Source organism: Neoarthrinium moseri, assembly GCF_022829205.1.
Source record: "Neoarthrinium moseri strain CBS 164.80 chromosome Unknown scaffold7_Wmoseri_CBS_16480, whole genome shotgun sequence".
In the NCBI taxonomy this organism is placed as follows: domain Eukaryota; kingdom Fungi; phylum Ascomycota; class Sordariomycetes; order Amphisphaeriales; family Apiosporaceae; genus Neoarthrinium; species Neoarthrinium moseri.
In genome coordinates, this window is record NW_026055121.1 from 309,473 (window position 1) to 334,429 (window position 24,957).

Below are 24,957 nucleotides of genomic sequence, written 5' to 3' on the forward strand. Positions count from 1 at the left end.
ACTTCATCAGAACTGACTCGCTTGCGTATGAAGCAATCAGTGGCGCTCAGATAAGGGTGGAAGAGGTCGGCCATCTGCCGAACAGGAACAGTGCCTGGCCACCATCATAGCGGGCTCGGATTATTCGGTGTCAAGTCTCCGTAGCTCAATAACAAGAGATTTTTTCTTCTTTCTCGATGCTAGTTTCTAAACATACTTCTTTCCGACGGCCTTCTCGAGAGGCTCTTTTTGGGTAGGTTCTCTATTGTCACTTCGACTCGGTTTTTTGACCGCAAAGGATCGACTTGATCGATGACATAATCGTCCATGTAGTGTGTGTTGTTGCCACTCTTCGTAAGGTGTACATGGCTTTGGCTCATCACGCTTTCGCTGCGACTATGGGTGGTTGTGCTGTCGTGTAATTCGATCTCATCGTCTCCGTCTCCGGAGTAGCGACGTTCTCTCGTAATCTTTATTTCCTGGGTGACGAATATTTGGTCGATGCTGGCAGTCAAGACAGGCCAGAATACCGGAACGCATGCGCAAATACTGGCTGCGTTGACTTCCATCATGCCCAACAAGACCACGCCGGGCCCATACCACGTCGGATCAAAGGTTGGATAAGTTGCCGCTTTGTGTTGAATGATGACCGCCAGGCGCCAGATTGAAATGCAGCTCACACTGGCACGAGTCAGCTTGAAGTGAAGGACACGGTTTTAGTTGTTGCGTACAGTGTACCTGCACCTAGGAGCATTAATAATCTCCGCCTCGTCGCGGTCGACGTAGTGTCGCGGAAGTAGAGCGGCATTGGGGTGGCTAGTACGATGAAGTCCAGAACCATATTCAAGACCGCATGGCTGGCGTATGTCGCGTAGAACTCAGGCCCGTCGAGTGATGCAAATGCCCAGCATTGAGGACCAGACAACCAATCCCAATAGCCAGACACTGGGCTGCATGGGAACCATACCAGTGCCGAGTACGCCAGACCCCAAAGACCTATAAAGCAGAGCAGAGCAATGCATAGTATTCGCGTCTTCCCTCGGTCGAAGATTCTCAGATACTGGAACAGTAGCGACATCTTGATGAGCGCTGTCGACATGTTGTAAGATGCGTTGGCAACATAGAAGGACTGCGTTTGGAAAATATATGAGCACTAATTTGGCTACCGATATGTGCTGACTTACCTTGAGGAAGTCCACCATATCATGGTACTGCAATAACAAGATATGTTGGCCAAGTCCAAACTTGGCGGCTACAACCTGTCAGTCGGACGGAGGGCGGGGGGTTTTGAATCGACGACGCACCGAAACATAAACCTATAGCATTTCCAGTCCCCGTAATCTAGTTCAGAACGTCGTTAGATTTTGAGCGGCGTAAGTGAGGGTTCCGCAATAACTCTTACCAAGAAGAACACAAGAAGTACGTCATCCCATCCGGGGGCATAAATTATCCTCAATCTGGTATACAGACGAAACGATACGCATACCCAAGAGCAGACCTATCGCGAATGATGTTAGGGTAGCAAAAGTTGGGCATCTCAAGGACGCTCACCAGGAATGGGATAGTCAAGCCAATGATTGCCTCCCTGTGGTTCCACGCCGGCTTTGGTTCGTCAAGATTGTTGTAATCGCCGATGATGCTAATGAGCGTGCCCGTGTCCGCCATGTTCGACTAAAATCGAGTAGGATGCCTTCTGCGTGTCGGGTCCTGGTTACAAAACATGCCGCAAAACGCCTGCCAACCCTGTGTTCAATCCTGACGTGCTTCCCGCAAACATCGCTTCGGAAGTCAAAGGGACGGGTTGTGTTCTGCGTTATGGCTGCTCGTGTCCTTACATAGGAAGCCTGTCATTTTCAGAGTGGAGCTCATGTGGAGGATCCCATGCCAAGCAATTCGAACAAAAACTTGTACGATTCACACTTTACCTATGTACGTAGCCTTACCGTTTTGGAGGCCCTGGACCAGGGTCCCATGGTGCCAAACCCGTTGACCTTTGTGGATCACTTTGGTTCCAGGCGACTAAGCAAGTCGAGAGATGGCGCAGGGGGACGAGATGTGGGCGATCTTTGCTGGTGTTGTACAATCTCCGGAATGTGCTGTACGTTGAAGGGGTCGCGGAAGGTTGGCCGCGGACATGCTGGTCCGTACCTTGCAGCCAGGCAGTGTAACCTACTGCACACTGACGATTCAAGCCGGATTTACGGATTTCTCCCGATCAGCACAACAAGCACATCGCGTGGCAGACGCGCAAGAGGGAGGGCCCATCGATGTCGACCGCGTGCATCACAACCCTTGTCACTACGAACCCCATGAACAATACCAATTTCTCTTAGATCAGGGTCACTGCGCTGCTTTGAGTCGAAGCCCGCGGGACAAGGCTGATCTAGCTCCGGACACATTGCCGCCTCTGATCGAACGATCGGAAAATAGCGAAATCGTAGGCCTTGGTGTAAGGCACCTTTGAAATGAGGCTGCTCAAGCGCCAAATGCTGTGCCCCCTTCTGGGACGATACCTACACCGAAATAGAGTAAGACCCACGGAGTATATATTATCTACCGCGTGGCACAGCTCGACGGACCGCCGTATCCCAGCGACATGGGATCCTCGATTTATTGCGTAGTAGCCGTCGTCTGAGATCATGAGTTCGGACGAGAGAAAAAGAAAAAAGGTTTCCATCGGGGGCCTCAAGCCGACCGTCAACCCACTGTTCGGTCCCTGGCCTGTTCTAGCCTCTAGGTTGCACCCGCACTGGGGACTCGCTAGGGACTGGCCCCTAATGTGGAGCCAGCCTAAGGTCTACCCTAAAGTGGCCGAAACGGCCGGCCCCCAAATGGCCACTTCCCGCCGCAACGGTTCCCTAACCACAGACAAGACTTGGTTCTGCAGTAGCTGCACGTCGGCCACGGGAAGCAAAAAAAGCGCCCGCCCGTAGTTCACGCTAGGCCTCGAGCTGCTTGCCGTCTTGAGGGATTCTCCCTGTTCCAGTGCTACCCTACCCCGTTGGCAGTGCTGTCAAATGTATACATGGAACAACCGGTCTTGACGTCGGACGAGCCTCTGAATCCCAAATCGCAGCAGTCCCACGTTGTAGCTCAGGGATCCCCCAACTGTGTCGAAAATTACCGCCCAACGGGACCGCCGATCTCCCACATGGCCTTACACCTAGCAACGATTTGTTTGCCCTACACGGCTCACGTCAACATAATATGAATCACTTCAACGAAAACTTGACTGGGACGGACGTTGAAACTACCAGGTCTAACCCAGGCTCGTCAGAGCGACAGCAACAGTTGATAAGGGAGTAAATGAAGTGGATCCCCACTGTTTGATAGACATTGTGGCCAGACTTTATTCTGCTCCAACTCGAAGTTTAATATTGCCCCTGCAATCGAATACATGTTTCTATCATACGTAATAGTCAAGAGTTTCTTCTCCTCTTCACGTCTCTCAACTCCACTGCCGAGTGCAGTTGTGCGTACTGCACATACTTGAAGAGGAGACATTCTAGACGAGAATGCACAGCCACGACCAACACACTGTAGAGATTTTGTCACGATATAGGAGATATATAGAGGACCGGAACAGCGTTAATCCGGGGGATCACCCCCTATATAGCAGGCTCATTAGCCCATTTCTTTTGTAGCTCCTCAAGGATCAACTCAAGTCAATTCCCATGCTCTCGCGCGCGTTTTAGTGTGACAGATTTTTTCGCATCTCCATAAATGGTGAGCCTTGTGAAAGTGAGGTGCGTACCATTAAATCCTCACTTTGTCCTCTCCGAAAAGTATCTTCCCTTGCCTGAAAGTTGCATTATCTGATCGCTTGGGCCGCTAGTCAAGTTGAACTAGCCCATGGCCATATCATTATCAAGCCAACCACGCCAAGAGCCTGCAACAGTGGTTCGGCTGTTGTGAGCCAAAGATGCATGATAACGGGAAAGGTGCCGTGACAAGGGCTTATTCTACCCGATAAGGCCGCATTTGTCAGCAGACCCTGCGATCGACTGTAGTCAATCATTGGAGCAAAGACTGCATTCTCTTCCTCCGAACTGATGTGAGTGGCTCACTAGTCCGAGCGTGAGAACTAGCAGTTACTCTCACATGATGCCTACGAGTACAGCACGACTTTGGAGCTGCACGGTGGCAACATTTCATGAAAAACATGGTCGACTTGAGTTAAGGCGAGGCAATTTCTCAACACTAGGCTGTGACTCGTTATGAACCCTGCTATAGTAAGCAGCAATCACGGCAGACTCATATCGAGTTGCCAGGATGGCCGAATTTTTTATATGATCAATAGAGGATGGCAAGACTTCGTACGGATAAGTACACAGGTATTGTCAAACAAGGTGGTCAGTCTAAAGGACGATGAGCTGGGGTGGTCACGTGAGTAGCGGACCTTCCACGGTCCCTGCGGGATTTACTAGTAAATCGGAAGCCAAAGGACTGAGGGGTCAAGGGACAGACAAATCAACCAGATCTACTAGGTCGCTGTAAAGGTGTATCCACCTGACTGTCTGACACAATGTGGCTGGCTACAATGGGCCCCACAATGTATGGCTTAACAACGTCGCGGTAACAAAGGGGGCTTATTTCTTACGGCACAGTAAAGTTTATTTATTTACAACCATCGAAGCGAAAGAGTAAGCTTTTCTTCCTTTTATAAGCTCTTCCCTTAACGTTATCCTATGATTCTTATACTAGTAAACGCGAAAGTGCCATTTTTATCCCAATCCTCACTGTTACAGATCCAACCAAAGTAATCGGAAGGAGCATAGAGATCTTAAATACCGGATGCTAAGACTGGAGACTTAAAGAGACAGTTCCACGATGCCGCAGGAAGATCCAACCCTATCCAATAGCGCTAAAGGCGCAAAGCGCGAGGAAAAGAGAGTCAATTTGGGACTTTTTACTGCTGCTGCGAATAATATAATGCCAGTAACTCGGAAGTTGTGGGAAGAAGGCTCTTTGATACGACGTCCTCGAGAGGCGATCCAGGTAAAGCACCCTCGATATTAATTAAGGAAGCGATACTCATAAGTCATGAAGTCATTGCGAGCGGATCCATTCAGCTACACGCCCCTACCGCTCCCTTCTAGCATACGCCTGCTTAAAATAGAGCCAGGAAGCCCGACGGATATTGTGAGGTGTTCAATCCGTTCGGTAGATCTGAAAAAACCTCCCAGTTTCACGGCACTATCTTATTCGTGGATGGAGGATAAGCTATGGAGTGTACGAGGCCGGGATGCGGTGTTTGAAAAATTGTCAGGCTTGTTCCTCCGTGCTCAAATGCGCTGGAAAATCCCTCAGCTGCTGAATGCCTCAGATACCGATGGCGGTCGAGGCCTTCCAACCACTCAAACTATCTTCTGCAACGGGATGTCGGTCAAGGTCCATGCGTCGCTTTACAGTGCGCTCTTGCAGCTTCGGAAATGCCGCGTGGATGAAGAATACTGGATCGACGCCATCTGCATGAATCAAGCGGATGATCAAGAAAAGACACAGCAAGTACAGATGATGGGCCAGATCTATAGTGCGGCCCAATTGGTCCTCGTGTGGCTTGGGCCGTCTCCGACATACCTCGACCCGGGGTTCGCGCACCTCGATTGCTTCATTGACAATGCCCTCTCCAAATGGGTTGATACCGCGAGTGCCAGTGACCCAGTGCCGACCAAGGTCAAAGATGACGAACTTTTAACTGACCCCGATTTTTTGGCCTTTCTGGCCTTGATCCATCTTGTCTCGCGCCGCTATTTTCGGAGGACTTGGGTACTCCAAGAGACAGGGCTGGCTCGGAAAGTCACGTTCCTACTCGGCGAGATTGAATTTGGTCAAGAGAAGCTCCAGAGATGCGTTGCTGTCGCCAATGGCCCGCTTCTCGACCGGCCGAGCGCCCTGCCTTATTTTCCCTCTGGGCTCAAGGCTGTCATATCTCCTTGGATTGAGCGTGTAGAGAAATTACCCATCGCCAACGCCGGGGGTCATGAGACTTCTAACCGTGGTGGAGACTGGTCTCTGCATCAATGGTTGATGATGTGTGCGGAGCGCAAGGCAGGAGACTCAAGAGATATGGTCTTTGCAGGCCTCTCTCTGATCAGTCCTGAGTTCTTGCATATCCGTCAAGATCTTCAGCTCTCCGAATTTGGTCCTCCTCCACCGCTGCCACCTCGACCCTCCAAGCTACTAGAGGATAAGGTCAATAATACCTATTCTCTAACCCCCCCTCCGCCAGCCACATTCATCTTGAATCAAGTGAGCCATGACTCGTTGGGGGAGCCTAATCCGCCGCTTTTACCACCTCGGCCTGGTTCGACTCTAATAACACAGCCTAGTGATGCCTCACCGCAGCAGAAACACTCGATGGATCATACCAGGCTATGGCCTAAGCTGCAGGTCGACTATACTGCCTCGATAAGACACGTTGCTCTCAACCTAGCTGCCTGCCTTTTGTCAGGCCAAGATGCAGATACTCTCTTATCCATAAGCTCTCAGTTCCAGGCTCGTAACGGCTCTCTTGGTAAATACTGTCCCGAGGCGCCTTCATGGATACCCCCTTTGTCGCGAGGTAAACGAATGTTTTCCCAAAGAATAGAGAATATTGGCGGCCCAACCTCTAGTTTCTCTTCTGCGACCCAGCTTCGGGGTATTCCTATCATCTCTGCAGACGGGTCTGCTTTGTATCTCGACGGGGTGCGGCTGGGAAGAGTTGAGAAGAGGATCGATCCCCCCAACCATATCGATATTGGTGCGTGCACTTATGATGCCAATTCTGACGGCGCCGACGACCTTTTAAGACTCGTCACAACAATCAACAGCTTTCCACGCAATTATCGCGACACAGATATATCTACACTTGCCGCGGTTGCTGACGTATGTACTTTGGGCGTCCTAAGGTACGATCCCATGGGATTCCAGAACATCACGCAAGGCTTTTGCCTCTACATTCATGACAAGATAAGAGAGACGGTAAAGCCCAAAAAGAAAGGAAAGCGAGAACAGAAGGAAACTGATACAAGGGGACCCAAGATGGAGACCGAAGTAATGAAAGAGGTCCGAATGAACATAGAGGCAAGACGTGAGGAGGAACTTAAGAATCAGAAGGAGCAGCTGCCTGGAGCGTACCGCGATTTAAGGGAGGCATACCCAGAGATGCAGTGGCTGGAAGCAAGCACGAAGCTCGGTGAGGAGGAAAAGAGACTGCGCGATCTCTTCTCTGCCCACTCAGCACTAGGGTCAATGTTGAGTCCATGGAGGATGTTTACCACCGACACTGGATACATCGGGCTTGGGCCAACGGAATTACGCCAGGGCGACGAGGTTGTGCTCATTAAAGGGGCCAATGTCCCGTACCTGTTCCGGCATGCCGACGCTGCACTCAGATGGCAGATTGAGGACATCAAGGTAAACCTATTCCTCTTGGAGCAACATAAAAGCTTGGATGGCTTGGAGATGGCAAAACAGGACCTCCGGGATCTGGAGGCCCTGATCGGGACAAAGGACGGGTATGTACTTGTCGGGGAGGCATACGTCGAAGGCATCATGGACGGCGAAGTCATCTCGGAATATGTAGACCGTTTTGAACGGATAACCGTCGTTTGATTCGTAGGCTGTGGGACGGGTACATGACTGCGTTAGGATATATAAAACGTAGAGGTAGATTGGCGATTCATGAGGCACATGCGCCTTTGGTGGGGCGGCCTGACTTTCTGGAAGCGTAGGATACCTGGCTAGGTCTGACAGGCCTTGAGCTTATGAGACGAACAACAGTTGGTTGCGATAAACCATCAATGGCCCGCCTCGCGACTCAATGAAACTGCAAGATGGCTGAATGGACCCTCATGAGCCACCATCAGGCAACATTTGTGTTTCGCCCTATTTTGGCTTGGTTGGTCTGCGAAGGGCGACATCTCTTTTGCTGCACCAATGCTGGCTGGAGTGCCGTTTGGATGTGGATACATGCTGATTTTCATGTCACTACTCAATTGTAAGTCCTCAAATCGGGTTGTTTTAACTATATTTGTGTTATCTGATGAGTGTATGTGGTGTTGGAGAGCGCCGGGTGGCGTTTGTATCTCAATTCTAACAAAATCATCTGCTGCAAGCATTGATCATGGTCATTTGTAGCTGTTGAAAAACGTTCGGCTAACATACTCGTCCCCGAAGACTTGACAGATGCTTACACGACGTTTGCCGCCAGTGTGAATGCGGCCTCAACCACTACACGTTCTATATTCGCTGTTGTTCTCCCAGTAGCTACGACAACAATGTTCAATCGACTGCAGATCTCTGGTGCGTGTAGTCTGTTAGGTGGCCTCAGCACGATCATGTGTGCCATCCCGGTAATATTCATCTGGCAGGGGCCGACGCTACGTGCGCATTCACGCTTTCGCATCGAACTGGAACGAAAACAAGCAAATAATGCGCAAAGCAGTACACCATTCAGGACGGTCCAATCCCAGACAGCCGCACCGACTTAGGTGGGGATGACTTAGGAAGCTTAGATGTGATAGAGCTCATTATGATGTAGTATTTGCATACATAGACTTGGTTCGGATACTGACGATGGCACGGGTGAATATGAAGAGAGGTGATGGAATTGCATGAGCCAGATGGGGCATTTAGCTGGGTGGACTCCCTTATAGAAAGTAGATTAGAGATGTCGATCGCATAGCGTTCGCACTTTTTCAATACTATTATAAACTGAATCCTACAGCTTCATAACCGACTACGCTGATCGTGAGATGAGTTGCCGCTTATTGCAGGTGCATACAACGGTCTATTAGCCCCAACCCATGCTCCTGCCGGGCCGACCATTTCCGGCTTCAACTCTTGGATTGTCGAAGCACCAAGATTCCGCATCGTATTTGTGATCTCTTCATGGAGAACTGCGAAAGCCTGTCAGTCAAATTCATTATACGAGATTGCCTTTTGTACAATACGACTCACTCTCAATTACACGGCTGCAGCCATCTTGTCCATGTGTACCGTTGGCATAGAGAAACGGCCGCCCGAGACCAACAGCTTTGGCACCAAGAGCCAGAGCCTTGACCACATCAGCCCCAGATCGGATTCCACCATCAATCATCACTTCCGTCTTCAGAAACAGATCAGGCCGAAGTGCCCGCATTTCATAGAGGATATCCAAGGGGGCGGGAGCATAATCAGCTTGGCGTCCTCCATGATTAGACTAGAAAAACAAGTACGATTGTCAGCCACCAAGAAGATATATGTTTTGTGATATCTCGCATCATGAAAGTGGGGAGTCATACAATAACAATACCATCAACACCTTTGTCTACGCATAGTTGGATGTCTTCAATACACTGTACTCCCTTTACAATGATGGGGAGCTTAGTGTGGCTCTTCACTCAAGATCACCGTTAGCAAGCGCACATAGAAGCGCGGTATATGGTTGGGCGTGGAGGGTCTGTTGCTTACGCGGATGAAGTCTATGTCGCTCCAAGTCATATCACGAGCCTGATACCCTGAAATAGCCGCACCAACACCCAAAGGCGTCCTAGGTGCTGGTGCCCCCTTGGTAGCGTTCAATTTCCCGCGAACGTCCATTGTGCGTTTGGAATCCCCAAGCGTATCAACTGTAAAGATAATCGCTTTCGCGCCGAGCCGCTCGACCTTCTGTAGTAGACTAGCCGAAGCTGAACGGTCCTTATTCAGGTAAATCTAGAGCATGATATTAGCGTCTCAATCCGTACCAGGAGCTATAAGGAAGTGCTGACCTGGAATACGAGAGGCTGACCATCCTTTCGAGCATTGAATAATTCTTCCAAGGTGCAGCTTGCATTCGCGGAAATCTGTACAAACATTTAATATTCACCATACAATCGACCCATATAATGCAGAAACAACTCACCGCTTGCACGATACCATACTCTCCAGCAGCTTTAGTGAGGTTGATCTCTCCAAGTGGGTGGCCGAGCTTTGCCATGGCGGCCGGGGCAATAAAAATAGGCATCGTAACTGGAATGCCGAGGAAGGATGTCTCGGTCGAGCCAATGCTCATGTCGCGCAAGATTCGCGGCCGGAAGAAATAGCGACTGAATGCCTCCCGGTTCTCTCGAAACGCTGTTTCCCCATTAGCAAGATTCAGTGGGCCATTTCGTTTGGATAGGTGGGAACACACATCGTTCCTCGTCTGTCGCGCTTCGATAGTAAGACCAGGCTGTGTCACTTAGTACTTGCTCGGCCCAGTATTCGAAATCCTGTAGAAGAAGCATCTGATGTGCGTCAGGCATCTCCTCCCGCGCAGCCTGTCGCCGTTCTTCCTCCTCGGTCAATACTTTCTCCTCCGGTGCAGGCAGTGTTGTGGGATCTACTGCCCCGATGAGTGCCTCTTGTGGCAGTGTACTTAAGGCATCAGATGGATGAAGTTTGGAGAAAATCTCGCTTCGTAACTGTGAGAAACAATGTGCAAAGCCAATTGGGGAAAAGTTACTCACGTAGCATCTTTTCCTGCCTCTGTGAGAATGGCCTGTTCTCCTCCAGGGTGTATTTTGAGGAAGCTCGTAATGTCATATATGTTACCCTTCAAGGTGTGAGTATTAATGCAGAACTGGGACCATAAGAAAAGGTAATTGCATACCTCTATGATAACCCAGCAGTCGTCTGCCAATGTGTGCTTTTGAACTTCCGCATACGATATTAGCCTCTCCTGGGCGTGATCAGGCTGTTCTTGCTCTTGGTTGAAGCTGGGATATCCAGAGAATGCAAGCGGTGATGTCACCGAGTCAAACGTCGATGCTGAAATTGCCTTTAGATCTTCATAAGCAAAAGAGCCTGAAATTTTCACTAGCCAAGTATTTTTGACCTACCAGTAAGATCAACGCTATCCCAAGGGGTCGTGCTCTCCGGATCAATGACCTCTGTAGGATTAGGTGATCTTTCTGAGATGCAAATCGCCTTGACGTCGAAGAGAATTGCCGAGGAGACCTTGACATTGATTTCGCAATCGACGAGTGCGCCTGGCTGCGAATGAAACGCCAAGCCACTCTCGAGGGTGCTAGAGTAAACGAAGACATCATAACAAACTCCGATGATCAAATCTATTATGCTGCATTTGGTTCACAGAAACCTCATTCATGGCATGAAAGTGAAATAAAATCCACGAAGAAAGGAAACGACCTAACAGCCAATGTGCGCAACTAATTTCAGAAGATATCTGACTCAAATACTCAGAGGGCACTTCGCATGCGACCAAAGCAGAATGGAGCTATTTGCGCTCAACCCCAGAATGGCCCCAGACGTTGCTAGACTAATGGGTTTCTTCGCGTCAGTGGACACCGAAAACGGTAAATTTCGCCGGAATTGAGCTTCTATCGCCTGAGGCTACGCCCCAATCTTTTGCGTGGGTATCCACCGTGCTGGCTACAGACTGATCAGATTTGCGCTAAAGGGTTGAGAAGCAACATGTCCGTTCACGACGACATTGCACAGGAGGCCGCACAAGTTAGTCCGAACCGCCGATCGCGGATGATGCTTTAATTCCCTTTTCCTAAGGCTCTGATGTAATCCATTCCGTTTCCTTTTCTCGGATGAAGAAAGAGATCAGACAAAACTACAATTCTTTACAACGTCCAAAACAATGACGTCACCGGCTCTTTTCTGGTCTTCTTCCACCTGCCAATTGGCGCATCTGCCAGATACACTGTACCTACCAGGCGCTGGGCCCAGACTATATATCTCAATTCTGGTATGATTGGCTGTAATGACTATACTTACGGGACTCGGTGCACTGTAACACTAGATGTTAACAGCCCAACAACGAAATCGTCTATTGCCGTAGAAACAATCACTCAGCTTTTGGCCTGCTTACTCGATGGCCTGAGAGACGTACCTAGTTTCCCCGTGTGGTGCTCGCCCTTGCGATCACATCCCACTTTCTCATCATGTAGGGGGTCAAGGCTGGTTGCCAATGACTACGATAATTTTAGAATCGGCATCGCGCCTTGTAACACGGATGACGAATTCTCACAAATCATTGCGCGTACTTATGCCCTGCATACACTGGGGTTGGGAATGCGCTGGCAGTGGCTTGAGTAATTCGACGTTTCGTCCTACCAATGAACCTCGCCGGTTGGTTGCTGTCAAGCGGCAGTGTCGGCTTATGCCAATTACCACGCCACGCGTGATAAGAAATCGCGAACGTTAGCATAGAGCCGGCGGCAAGCGGCCATGTCCGCATGCTCAACTTCATGCAACACAGTTACAAGCCGCAGTCTTCCCAAACACATCCCTTCGTTCCGCTTACACAACGGTCACAGAAGACGACCTTGGACAGGCAATCAAACAAGATCAGTCGGACAAAAGTACGTCTTATGCTATTGATTAAAATTAATTGCTCCAACTATGAACAGGCGAGATTGGTAACTGGGCGCCATGCCCGTTGTGGAAGCCTTTTAGCCTGAAGCATGATATACAGCGGTTGCATGCTTGCCTAAAGAGGCAGCTTCGAAGCGAGACTGTAACGCGCGGCTATACGGTTTATACGCGGCAACATTTGAGGCCAGCAACATGTGAGGGCGGGAACATGTGGGCGCAGCAAAATGTAAGGGCGGCACGTCACACTCGTGTCGCCAGACCAGCGGTAGAGACAACACACAATAACCTGATTTCTCTGTCTCGCCAGCCTCAAGGCTTGTGACCTACCAGTCTTTAGCACAGCAAGCTGAGTAAAGTGGACCACAGAAAACCCTTGATGTAGATGCTATCTCCCAGTGCCCACACACCTGGCCACCCTTCCGCCCGCTGAGTACATGCCTAACGGTTATTGTTGACTTCAGGGACGAACAAAGACCCTGCATATCTTTCTTCCCTTGGGTGCGATATATTGCGTGCCCATCTTAATAACCTCAGCGACTGATGGAATTTGCGGGTCCATCTAGCAGCATGGACCGCAGCAAGTTGAGGCTCCCGGATTTTGAGCAGTTCACCGTGTCATTCAAAGACCATGGAGATGATTTGCAACAACAGGGGAATGAATCATTACACCCCTCCCCGCTGAACCCGCTCGCGTCGAATCCTCCAACACCAAAGGAGCAGCGTGCATACCAAGAACAATTACCATGGCCAGAAATGCCGTCCCCATCTATGCAGTCGTCCTTCAAGAACGTAGACCTACGACCTCCGCTATGCAAAGACCACAGACGTATGGTCGTGTTCATAGGGCTGATGATAGCGTGGCTGTTTGTATGTATCAACTCAATCACATTCTTCAGCTCGTCCTACTAATCACAGACTTAGAAAGGGTTTGACGACACTGTCATTAGTCAGTAGCACAACCTGCCTTTGGAGTCCTCTCCTGACCCGTATTTGCAGCAACGATAGTCCCAGCGTTATGTCGAAAATTTGACAGTCTACCTCAGATTGCTTGGTTCAGTGCAGCGTACTTTCTACCGCAAGCGTGCTTATACATTGGCTTCGGCAAGCTAGCGCAGGTTACTAATATTCGCTGGTTTGCTATTATAGACGGAGTTATCCTCACTAGTGAGCCAAGCCTACCTGGTGGGAAGATTCTGCTAACTTTGATAAAGTTGGCTCGATAATATGCATAATCGCCGAGTCAGCTGGGGTCTTCATTGTCGGACGGGTAGTGACTGGCATAGGGATCGCGGCCGGTGTACCTCTCTGTGCAACTGTTCTCATCGATATCACAAGCCCAGCTGAGAGACCGACATACATGGCTTCTTGCGTAGGCGTAGATGTGATCAGCCTCGCGTTTGGTGCTCTCATGGGCGGATACTTGGAGACCAAGATGGACTATCGGTGGGCGTTTGCGTTCACTATTTTCGGAGCCGTGCTGTCTGTGGGCTTGGTTGCGGCTGCATACGAACAACCCCGTCGTCAGTCAGATGATCAGTCAGTCAGTGAGCTGATTCAGGAATTCGACTTTATCGGCTTTCTCCTCCTGTCTCTTTTCAGCGTCTTCTTGCTTATCGGGATTCAGCTCGCGGCCCAAAGCAATGAGTGGCTCTCAGCGCCTGTTATCTCCTGTGTTGTTATGGCAGCGTTGACCCTTCCCGGGTTTATTCTCCAACAGGCCAAGTACGGAGACCCGGAGCACCGCCTTCTGCCCGAGGGCTTATTCAACCGAGACGTGTCACTGCTTCTTGCATTTGGGTTCTTTGTCATGTTCGCTATGTATGGGGTCTATTATTACTTGTCAACATATTTCCAGGTAAGCTCTCATACAACTCAACCTGTCGATCTGGATGCTAACGGCATGGAGACTGTGAAGGGTCTGTCGTCCTTTGACGCTGCTGTATCGCTTCTGGCTTTCTTCCTAGCATCCGGGATATCCAGCATCGTAACTGGTGTTTCCATGATATGGGTTCCATATGCCAACATCATCATCCTCCTGGCAGCTGTCTTGGCTCTAGTAGGAACGTTCCTACTGACAACCATGGACGAGTTCACCGCGCCACTTCACGCTGGGCTTTTGAGCATCATCTCAGCTATAGGTTATGGCGCTTCTCAGACGCTGTCCATTGTATTTTCGCAGAGCTGGGCCCCAGAAACGCACCAATCCTTTATCGTATCCGTAGCCTTGACGATCCAATTGTTCGGTGGAACGCTGGGACTAGTACTTGGTGGCTCTGTACTCAACACGCAGATCCTGTACCGGGTCAACGAGCTAGGCGGAACACTGACACCAGATCAATTGATTGTGGTGATAGAGGCTTTGGCCATGCCCGACAAGATACGGGATTTTGTGCCGCTGGACCTCATCGTACCACTGCTCGAAGTGTTCTCTCGCTCGATTCAAATTGTTTTCTACACGTGTGGAGCTGCTGTTAGCATAGCGTGCGTACTGGCTGTATGTATGAGATGGCACAAAATGAAATGAAGTGCAGGAAAGCTACGGAAGATAACAACACCAATTGAAAGAATGCAGTTGAACATGGATCGATGACACATATACGAGGGACCTTGCACCTATGGCTCATGGGTATTATGTTTTGAACAGATCACAATTGCAAAGTCGATGGAATCCGTGGAGACCAGTACAATGGACCACCAGAGACGGCCGAGCAACGAGGCAGATTTACAACGCAGCATCGAAAGCGACTAGTGACTGAATGTTATAAAGGGAATGCCGTAACTCGTAGATCACCACGGTAGAGATAACTTTCAACCTCGAGTTACTAGACAGCCGAAGCAAAGCGAGAAATGATGCGGAGATATGCATATAAGCGGCACGTACCGCCTAACCGATCATACCCGAGTGCTTGGGGAATACCTGCATTGTCACCCTCTCATTTGAACTGCACAACGACAAGCGTACGGTCAATTCTCGTCGCTTGACGCACTTTCATGTAGTGTGCAGATACTACCTTGGACAAGACCTTTGTCGCCTGCGAAAGGTGAGACGATGCCCATACAATGGCGTTACTGCGTCCCATGATTCGACTAGCTCACCACGGAGCGCCTCCGCAACTGCGACAGCTGCGGAAGTTCGCGACCGCCTCGGACGTGAGAAACCCACAACAAGTGCCCGACAACTATGTGCGGATAGTCGAGGTTGGTCCGCGGGACGGCCTACAGAATGAGAAGAAGTCCATCCCACTAGCAACCAAGATCGAGCTGGTTGAGAAGCTGTCCAGGACGGGCTTGTCGTTCATCGAAGCAGGCTCGTTTGTGTCGCCGAAGTGGGTTCCGCAGGTATATACCACGCGATGAGAACGTCTACTGGCAGTACCGAAGCTAACTCCTTGTTGCAGATGAACAATTCGAGCGAGATCCTGGAACACATCCTTGCGAAGCCCGTACCGTCGCCCGTCCCCGTTACGTACTCTTTCCTCGCGCCGAATGCCAAAGGCATCGACAATGCGACGGCCATACTGCAGAAGAACCCTGATGCCTTCTTGACGCAAGCGCAATCCTTCGCCGGACGGAACACTGAGGGAAAGCCGGCCTTGGAGCTCGCCGTGTTCGCAGCTGCTACCGAGAGCTTTTCGAAGAAGAACCTGAACTGCAACATTGCAACGTCCCTGGAGAAATTTAGAGATGTTATCCAAGGCGCGAAGAACATCGGTGTCAGGGCGAGAGCCTACATCTCGGTTGTTCTTGGCTGCCCCTTTGAAGGATACGATGTAAACCCTCACAAAGTGGCCGAGATCGCGGCTTCTCTTCTTGAGATGGGCGCCGACGAGATCTCGCTCGGAGACACTACAGGTATGGGTACGGCACCTCGTACGCAGGAGCTTCTGAGGTGCATGGCGGCAGCTGGCATACGCAAAGAAGACATTGCCATGCATTTCCACGATACCTACGGCCAAGCCCTCGTGAACACGGCCATCTCCTTGGAGCACGGCATCAGGACATTCGATAGCTCGGTTGGCGGGCTGGGAGGCTGCCCATACAGTCCCGGAGCGACCGGAAACGTCGCCACCGAAAATATGGTGTATTTCCTGGAAAGCCTCGGGATGGATACCGGGGTTGACCTGGATGCTATATCTGACATTGGCCAGTGGATTACTGGCGAGATTGGCAAGGCCAATGACTCTGCTGTCGGGAAAGCTGTTCTTGGTGCCCGCCGGAGGTCACCGTCCGCTGCTTGAGAGCTTGCAATGGGAGCAAGGGAGATTCGAGGAGGTATTAAGGAACCGGTAGTCGCCACGGGATTGGCAATTATGTACATACTGCATCAGACAACCGTGTGAGAACGAGCAAACATCAAATACGCCATTGAGGCAAAATTTGTTCGACGTGAGACACGCGTCACGACATGTCTGTATAAAATCTATCTACAGAGCTGGCGCCCTGCTGTCACAACAGTGATCAGGGACTCAGCTTAGGCCAGGGAGCAAGCAGGGCCAGTTTCGAGTTCTGTTGTCTAGTGACGAGCCATTCCAATGTGTGTGGGCAGATGCGTTAAAGGTCCAGTAGCTGGCTTGTTAGTTACCTGACTTATTAAAGTGCTGTCCAGTGGCAGTAACTCGTTAGAGGCATTTGTTAGGGGCGCTGGCGGCATCCATGATGAAGGCGGGGCTTACATCATGTGATGCGGGCCTTGGCCTCGCTGCAGTGGATGGAACTCAGCTTGTTACCAGAATGAGCCCTAGCGCGGCCCGTGGCTGTGCTGGGAACTGGAACTGGGACAACGTCAGTCTGGTGCTCTGGGCAAGCAGCTCCCGACTCCCAGGCCAAGTTGAAGCTCAGCTCGGTATCAGTCCCCATCCGCGCACCGCACCGCACCCTCAGCAGAACGACCTGACTGAGCGCGCGAGCTCCCCTTTCCACCTATCGTCTCGTCTTCCGCCGCCCATCCCCCGCATCCAGCCATGGCCGACCCTCGCGAGTCGTCGTCCTACTCCATCGTGCCCCGGATCCGGTACAACACCGTCGGAGGCGTCAACGGCCCGCTGGTCATCCTCGACAACGTCAAGTTCCCGCGGTACAATGAGATCGTCACCCTGACCCTGCCGGATGGCACCGAGAGATCTGGTCAGGTCCTCGAGGCACGAGGTAAGCAGCACCGCGCCCCCTAGCCGTCGCTGCCCGCATCATGGTCCTAACGCCGCAACCCCCCCTTGCCAGGAAACCGCGCTGTCGTCCAGGTCTTCGAGGGCACTTCGGGCATCGATGTCAAGAAGACGAGGGTCGAGTTCACGGGCGAGAGCTTGAAGCTCGGCGTCTCGGAGGACATGCTGGGTCGTATCTTCGATGGATCGGGACGAGCCATTGACAAGGGCCCCAAGGTCTTGGCCGAGGACTATCTCGACATCAACGGCCAGCCCATCAACCCCTTCTCGAGAGTACGCGCACACGCCTTCACACTCGGTGCGCTGCCTAGATGCTTACTGTCTGTAGGAATACCCCGAGGAGATGATCTCGACCGGTATCTCGACCATCGACACCATGAACTCGATCGCCCGAGGCCAGAAGATTCCCATTTTCTCCGCCGCCGGTCTGCCACACAACGAGATCGCCGCCCAGATCTGTCGACAGGCCGGTCTTGTCAAGCAGGCACAGAAGCACGGTGTCACCAACAAGGGCACCCACGATACCCACGAGGAGAACTTCTCCATTGTCTTCGGTGCCATGGGTGTCAACTTGGAGACCGCTCGCTTCTTCACCCGCGATTTCGAGGAGAACGGCAGCTTGGAGCGCGTCACTCTCTTCCTCAACCTCGCAAACGACCCTACCATTGAGCGTATCATCACTCCTCGTCTCGCCCTGACCACCGCCGAATACTACGCATACCAGCTCGAGAAGCACGTCCTCGTCATTCTTACCGATTTGTCCGCCTACTGCGATGCCCTCCGTGAGGTTTCGGCCGCTCGTGAAGAGGTTCCCGGACGACGTGGTTTCCCCGGTTACATGTACACGGATTTGTCGACCATCTACGAGCGAGCCGGTCGTGTCGAAGGACGTAACGGCTCCATCACCCAGATCCCTATCCTGACCATGCCTAACGACGATATCACGCATCCCATTCCCGACTTGACTGGTTACATTACGGAGGGTCAAATCTTCGTCGACAGAGGTCTGTACAACCGTGGTGTCTACCCTCCCATCAACGTCCTGCCCTCTCTGTCTCGTCTCATGAAGTCTGCCATCGGCGAGGGCATGACTCGCAAAGATCACGGTGATGTGTCCAACCAGCTGTACGCCAAGTACGCCATTGGACGAGACGCCGCAGCCATGAAGGCCGTCGTTGGTGAGGAGGCTCTGTCCAACGAAGACAAGCTGTCCCTGGAGTTCCTCGAGAAGTTTGAGCGTACATTCGTCGCACAGGGCGCCTACGAGAGCAGAAGCATCTACGACTCGCTCGACCTCGCCTGGAGCTTGCTCAGAATCTTCCCCAAAGAGCTGCTCAACCGTATCCCGGCCAAGGTTCTCCAGGAGTACTACCAACGGTCGGCCGCCAAGGGCAAGGATAAGGACAAGGATACCAAGAAGACGCACCCCGAAGACCAGGAGGAGAACCTGATTGACGCATAAACAGTCAGTGTTGGACGGAGGTGGATAGGGCTGGAATGGGTTTTGTACAAGCTAGAGTAATCGACGCATTGTTTTGCAGAATGGAATTCATATGTTTATAAGACCATTTCACCAAATGTGCAACCTAGTGACTGTGCCTGTTGTGATTCTGACGTCGTTCGCCTGACCTCGAAGTGGTGATTTATGGTAGGGTATGTCTTAGCGGGCCGTTATAGGTGCTCAGAGTACATTGATCCTAGCGTACAGGTCCCCAGTAGATTACTATAGAATACCAATGGAGTATCTGCTTAGCCACTCTACTAGCTCCTATAGAGTAGACCGTCTTCCAAAAGTCTGCGGTGGCGCATTGCGAACGAAGGTTAACGAGAGTATACAGGGAGGTGATCAATGCCCTGACAGACACATGTGATTGACAAACGCCATGCACGTCAGCGCCCTGCACCGATGTCCTCACCTTCTTGCATTGCTTTGGAACCTTGGCCGTAAAGACTGCGATTCCATTGATTTTGACATGGAGGGATTTCTTTAAACGTGCGATCTCCTAGAGGAATCAGCTCTGGCTGTTCAAAAACGCCATCATCATCTGGATCCAACAAGATCGAATGGCTCTGGCTAGCTGTATAGCGAACGTATGGAGTCTGTAACTTAATCTGGTCTCAGACACTATACCTTAGGGTGTGATTGGTAGTGTCTCACTACGGCATCACCTGTTGCAGACGAGCAATGGCCTTGGTAGCCTACTACACATAATAAACCCGGTATCAACATCGGTTAGAACGCCTCACGCAGACCAGTTCGTTTCTGGCCGATGGCCCGCCTGCTGGTGAGCTTGTTTCCAGCCACGGCGTTTTCCTCCAATGCTTCAGGGCCGACGACGCGGGGAATTAGCGGGCTCTCGAAGGATTTCTGGGGGTTCGACCACCGGCTGGTAGAAAAATGCGCCAATTGGATCGCCGGGGATCGACCCCGCGTCCAGTGAGGAGATTTGGGCCGATGAGGGCTACAGGGGGGCCAGGGGGGACCCGGCAAGCCTTGCAGCCATCCTTCGTGCCACCCGCTTTCTCTTGTTTTGTTTCCCCGAGTCTGACGACATCTTTCGAGGTGCTCACACTCACCAAGTCTTACGGACGTAGACAATGTTCTGGTCCAAAAATGTCGCAGGTGACTGGGGCAATACTCATTCTCAACCCTCTCTGTTATGAGATAAGGACAGCTCCAGGAGCAAGCCAACCTAATGCTGTTCTGACGGGCAGTCTGACAGCGTGCGCTGATGTTTAGGCTTCTGTAAGACACATGAGCATGCTAAATCGTCTAAGCTTGCCGGACTGGGATCTCGAATGACGATCTGCTTGCTTCGCGCGTCATCCGGAGAGGAGTCCCTCCAGCCCTTTCTCCGTCCCCGGCTGCAGTAGGACAGCAACGCAAACTAGGGATACCCGAGCAACAGTCACGACCATCCGACTCGTCCAGGGGCTCGCTGGTCTTCTTGTCTGTAGTTGGTCGGATCTGCATCCTGACCGAACCGTCACCATGGGCCGGACGCGACCACCACTGATCATGGGAACTGGGCGAGCCAGTCACACGAGACGCCGTCGATGAGATGACTGCAACTCTGCACGTTTCCCAGTTATGTAGCCTTGATACCACGTCGGGCTATCCACAGGCCTGCGTTCTCGCAGTAGCACCACATGTTCCCCAATCTAAACGCACCAGTCACCGATCAGCGCTTGCTTACCCCATGTATTCTCTCGATGATTTTACGTCGTTACCCCAACTTTTGCAGAGTGGAGTAGCTTCGCCCCCGGAGAAGCTTAATGAAAGTAATCTCAAGACCATCCCCAGTCCCTGGTCTATATGCCTGCTTTGCTCCCTCTCGCTTCCCTTCCCAGTTTTCCACTGAAGGGGTCTGTGTGGTTTGAACGCGCCCAGAGGGTTCATATAAGTCGCAAGCCGCCTGCGGTCTGAGAATCTCCGTGCTTCGTTCCGCGACCCGTCTTGAACCATCCGTCTACAAGCTGCAGCCCTGACTAACAGCAACCATGCGTTTGAATACTCGCCTGACCGCATTGGGGGCTCTACTGCTCCCAATTGCATCCGCCCAGGACAGCACGTTGGGCCCAGATAAGGACGGCCTGTACTGGATCAAGAGTGAAGGCCTTCAAGCAGCCTTCATCCCATACGGCGCGTCCATCACGCACCTGTTGATCAACGACCAGTATGGAGTTCAGCGAGACATCGTAGCCGGCTTTGACAATGCCAGCTACTATGAGATCGATAAGCAGCACCCGCACTTTGGCGGTGTGCCAGGCCGCTATGCCAACCGTATCAAGAACAGCACATTCGAGATTGACGGTGAGACGTACAAAGTCGATGCAAACGAGAATGGTGGCTTGGACACCCTGCACGGTGGTTCCGATGGTTGGGACTACCGCAACTTTACCGTCGTTTCATATACCGAGGACAGCATCACGTTCTCCATTGTCGACCCGGATGGCAAGGAGGGCTTCCCTGGTGAGGTTGTGTCATACGTCACGTACACTGTGCACGACTCCACCTGGGACTTCAAGATGATCGCATTGGCAACCACCAAGAAGACCCCCATCATGCTCAGCAGTCACACCTACTGGAACTTGGACGGATTCGCCAACAACGAGACCAGCACTGCGCTGAACCACACATTCTACCTTCCCTACAGTGGCCAGCGTGTTGGCGTTGACAACATTCTCATCCCAACTGGAGACATTCTTGCCAACCAACCCGGGTCTGTCAACGACTTCTGGACTGCGCCGAAGCAGATCGGCAAGTCTTTCGGCGAGCCAGAGCTCGAGGGCAACTGCGGTTTCAACTGCACTGGTTATGGTAAGTCACTGCTCCCCTCCAACCTTCCGTGAGATGCTTATGTCTAACGCTTCTATACAGACAACTGCTGGCTCGTGAACCGCGCCCAGAACGGTCCTTACGACTGGCGAGCCGACGGCTTTGTTGCACGTCTCGCCTCTGCTTGGTCGGGCATTCAGGTTGATGTTTACTCCGACCAGGAGGCCTTCCAGATGTACTCGTGCAACGGCCAGAACGGCAGTATGGCGCTGAAGACGACACAAGGTCTGAAGGATAACGCCGACTTCCCTAGAGTCATTCCCCAGTACGGATGCGTTGTCATGGAGGTCGAAGACTGGATTGATGCTATCAACCAACCTTCGTGGCAACGTCAAAGCAAGCAGATCTTCGAGCCCAGTGGTGACCCGTACGTGCTCCAAGCAAGCTACCGCTTCAGCATCAACAGCACCATCGCATGAAAGCAAGAAATTCGGCGGGAACGTAGACACCATGACGAATAATGCGAGGGGATATAGGGGGTCATGGATACGACAATCGCAATGCCGTTAATTATATACCCTTCTCGGCCTTCGTCGGGCTCGTACTGATTAAGTGATAATGACTATTGATACAAATCCAAGATCTCAAAATGAGTGCATGAATTGACCCAGCAAGTTATCGTATATTACTCCCATGATTTCGTATTGTGTATTGCAGAGTATTCGATAGTCGCATTTTGCTTTTTTCATACATAACTGGTTGCCAGTCATCGTTTGTGGAGCACCCTTCACCCCTTCACACCACAATCGAAATTTTCATGGGCACGACTGGAGACGACCAACATTCAGGAGCCTGCCTAAGTTTAGTCTTGTGAATTGTAGAGCAAGTCCATCCGGTAGCTTGAATTACGTCCTTTTTGAAGGGTCGTTATCAAGGACGACTGCAACTTCGACACTTTCACGGAGGGGTCGTCGAATTCAAGAAGCGGGGCATCTGTTCCCCCCGTACCACTATGGAAGAAGATAGGGCACAGACGGATCTCGGCATCGCCGCCGAGATAGAAGAAGCGCAGGCGCCGCCCAGTCCGCCTGTTCAAAAGCAGCCGAAGAAGAGATTCGTAGGACGGAGGACGGCGGCGAGTGCAGCCGGCAATGGCGCCGGAGGGCCTTCAGTTGAAGATAGCGGGGCTATTCAAGGTTGGGCACTCACCCCGGTATGACGAGGCATGAGAGAACTGACAAGAGGCAGTGGCACAACCCAGGAGGGCCCCAAGATTGCTGAACCAGGTCCCGCCAGAGATCTTGGAAGACCCGAATCTCAAGGAGGCTATGACTCTGCTTCCGGCCAACTACTCCTTCGAGATCCCAAAGACCATCCACCGTATCCGCTCTGCGGGTGCCAAGAAGGTCGCCCTACAGATGCCAGAGGGTCTTCTCCTTTTTGCGACGACCATCTCGGACATCCTTACACAGTTTTGCCCTGGAATCGAAACGCTTATCATGGGAGATGTGACCTACGGCGCTTGTTGTATCGATGATTACACCGCTCGGGCGCTGGGCTGCGATCTGCTTGTTCACTATGCCCACAGTTGCCTGATACCCGTGGATGTCACCAAGATCAAGACACTGTACGTCTTCGTCGATATCAGCATCGACACATCGCATCTGCTTGCCACATTGGAGCGCAATTTCGCGACGCCAAAGACCATCGCCATTGTTGGCACTATCCAGTTCAACGCTACGATCCACAGTGTGCGCTCAACGCTGGAGAAGGCCGGTTACAAGATCCTTATCCCGCAGATCGCGCCCCTATCCAAGGGTGAGATCTTAGGATGCACTTCTCCACGGCTTCCGGATACCGAGAAGGTCGACCTGATTCTGTACCTGGGAGATGGCCGTTTCCACCTCGAGAGCATCATGATCCACAACCCGTCCATACCAGCATACCGGTACGACCCTTACTCGCGCAAGCTGACACGCGAGACGTACGGCCACGAGGAGATGCAATCGCTGCGGCGGGACGCGATCAAGACAGCCAAGGGCGCCAAGAAATGGGGACTCATTCTCGGCTCGCTGGGCCGCCAGGGCAATCCTCACACTATGGCCCTGATCGAGAGCAAGCTGACGCAGATGGGGATCCCGTGGGTGAATCTGCTGCTGAGCGAGATCTTCCCGGGAAAGCTCGCTCTGATGAGTGATGTCGAATGCTGGGTGCAGGTCGCTTGCCCGCGGCTGAGCATCGACTGGGGCTACGCGTTTCCCCGACCTCTCCTGACCCCCTACGAGGCGCTGATTGCCTTGGAGGAACGTCAGGAGTGGAGTGACGGTGTATACCCAATGGATTATTATGGAAAAGAGGGACTCGGTCGCACGAAAGGGGTACCAGTCAGTGGTTGAGTGTACGTGAGTTACTTGGATAGGAGCTGAGCGTAGCCGAGTAAGATTCACTCACTTCACAATAAGAGAATATCACCGGGACAGGATCGTCATGATCAATAGAACTCTATAAAGGAACCCAAGAAACCCTATGTCATGTTCTACTATACTCGCTCGTTCTATTGGCAAGTCAAGTCGCTGTCGTTAGCAAATAAGGCATTCTTTGGAACTAACTAGATCAACCTCGCTATTCATGGGTACGCAATGGTATACTCAATAGTCCAGCTAAACCGTCTCCTAGGTCTATCTCTCAAGGAAACCCGGATGATTTTCCAGTGCGAGTTCGTCCTGGATATCTTCCTCGAGTACCAGGAAGGCATCGGCGGCAACTCGGCCCCGGAACATGCCCCCTTTAGACTGCAAAACATCCTCTGGCTCATGCAGCTTACTGGCTCACCAGGCATCACATCTCGAGTGCAATGGTCGTGGACTCAAGCACAGCCGGACAAGGAGCACTGGAGTCCGGATCTCCATGCCGCCCGATTCGTGTACAGGTTCGACCGGTGGGTTGACGATATCAACGGCGGCTGGGTCAGGAGCGCGGACCGTACGAAGGAGGTCATCAGACTGGTGGCGGTACTGGTGCATTTGCATGATATACATATTGGATGGACATTTAGGTTAAGGCGGCTTGGGGTCAGTAGGATGGTGCTGCGGTTGGTAGAACATTTATAGATATGCAAGAATTTCTCCCGTATATATACCGTAGAACTACAGTTGATGTCAAATAATTACAACTAGTATGGTCAAAATGCGTATATTGAGT

General features: G+C 51.7%; 8 protein-coding genes across 8 annotated transcripts; 6 read left to right on the forward strand and 2 right to left on the reverse strand.

Annotated features, from left to right (window-relative positions):
- Nucleotides 1–179: 179 nt before the first annotated feature.
- On the reverse strand, nt 180–1,644 carry JN550_003033 (uncharacterized protein; the record flags this gene model as incomplete). Its single annotated transcript, XM_049314392.1, has 6 exons — nt 180–660; nt 711–1,108; nt 1,164–1,231; nt 1,284–1,320; nt 1,382–1,477; nt 1,531–1,644. The coding sequence occupies 6 exons, from the start codon at nt 1,642–1,644 to the stop codon at nt 180–182; spliced, it is 1,194 nt and encodes a 397-aa protein (XP_049174868.1).
- Nucleotides 1,645–5,022: 3,378 nt separating this feature from the next.
- JN550_003034 (uncharacterized protein) lies at nt 5,023–7,578 on the forward strand (the record flags this gene model as incomplete). The annotated part of the gene is made up of 1 exon (XM_049314393.1): nt 5,023–7,578. The coding sequence occupies one exon, from the start codon at nt 5,023–5,025 to the stop codon at nt 7,576–7,578; it is 2,556 nt and encodes an 851-aa protein (XP_049174869.1).
- A 1,116-nt stretch (nt 7,579–8,694) lies between these two features.
- Nucleotides 8,695–11,077, reverse strand: JN550_003035 (uncharacterized protein; the record flags this gene model as incomplete). Its single annotated transcript, XM_049314394.1, has 10 exons — nt 8,695–8,864; nt 8,926–9,166; nt 9,418–9,660; nt 9,717–9,791; nt 9,851–10,062; nt 10,121–10,383; nt 10,437–10,522; nt 10,580–10,737; nt 10,809–10,958; nt 11,026–11,077. The coding sequence occupies 10 exons, from the start codon at nt 11,075–11,077 to the stop codon at nt 8,695–8,697; spliced, it is 1,650 nt and encodes a 549-aa protein (XP_049174870.1).
- Nucleotides 11,078–12,882: 1,805 nt separating this feature from the next.
- Nucleotides 12,883–15,064, forward strand: JN550_003036 (uncharacterized protein; the record flags this gene model as incomplete). The annotated part of the gene is made up of 5 exons (XM_049314396.1): nt 12,883–13,182; nt 13,237–13,261; nt 13,312–13,479; nt 13,527–14,809; nt 14,960–15,064. The coding sequence occupies 5 exons, from the start codon at nt 12,883–12,885 to the stop codon at nt 15,062–15,064; spliced, it is 1,881 nt and encodes a 626-aa protein (XP_049174871.1).
- Nucleotides 15,065–15,375: 311 nt separating this feature from the next.
- Nucleotides 15,376–16,553, forward strand: JN550_003037 (uncharacterized protein; the record flags this gene model as incomplete). The annotated part of the gene is made up of 2 exons (XM_049314397.1): nt 15,376–15,654; nt 15,714–16,553. 2 exons carry the CDS (start codon nt 15,376–15,378, stop codon nt 16,551–16,553), a joined length of 1,119 nt encoding a protein of 372 aa, XP_049174872.1.
- Nucleotides 16,554–17,276: 723 nt separating this feature from the next.
- JN550_003038 (uncharacterized protein) lies at nt 17,277–18,939 on the forward strand (the record flags this gene model as incomplete). The annotated part of the gene is made up of 3 exons (XM_049314398.1): nt 17,277–17,460; nt 17,533–17,750; nt 17,806–18,939. The coding sequence occupies 3 exons, from the start codon at nt 17,277–17,279 to the stop codon at nt 18,937–18,939; spliced, it is 1,536 nt and encodes a 511-aa protein (XP_049174873.1).
- A 2,039-nt stretch (nt 18,940–20,978) lies between these two features.
- On the forward strand, nt 20,979–22,235 carry JN550_003039 (uncharacterized protein; the record flags this gene model as incomplete). Its single annotated transcript, XM_049314399.1, has 2 exons — nt 20,979–21,798; nt 21,859–22,235. The coding sequence occupies 2 exons, from the start codon at nt 20,979–20,981 to the stop codon at nt 22,233–22,235; spliced, it is 1,197 nt and encodes a 398-aa protein (XP_049174874.1).
- Nucleotides 22,236–22,768: 533 nt separating this feature from the next.
- On the forward strand, nt 22,769–24,816 carry JN550_003040 (uncharacterized protein; the record flags this gene model as incomplete). The annotated part of the gene is made up of 4 exons (XM_049314400.1): nt 22,769–22,952; nt 23,005–24,140; nt 24,417–24,738; nt 24,812–24,816. 4 exons carry the CDS (start codon nt 22,769–22,771, stop codon nt 24,814–24,816), a joined length of 1,647 nt encoding a protein of 548 aa, XP_049174875.1.
- Between the last annotated feature and the right edge of the window lie 141 nt (nt 24,817–24,957).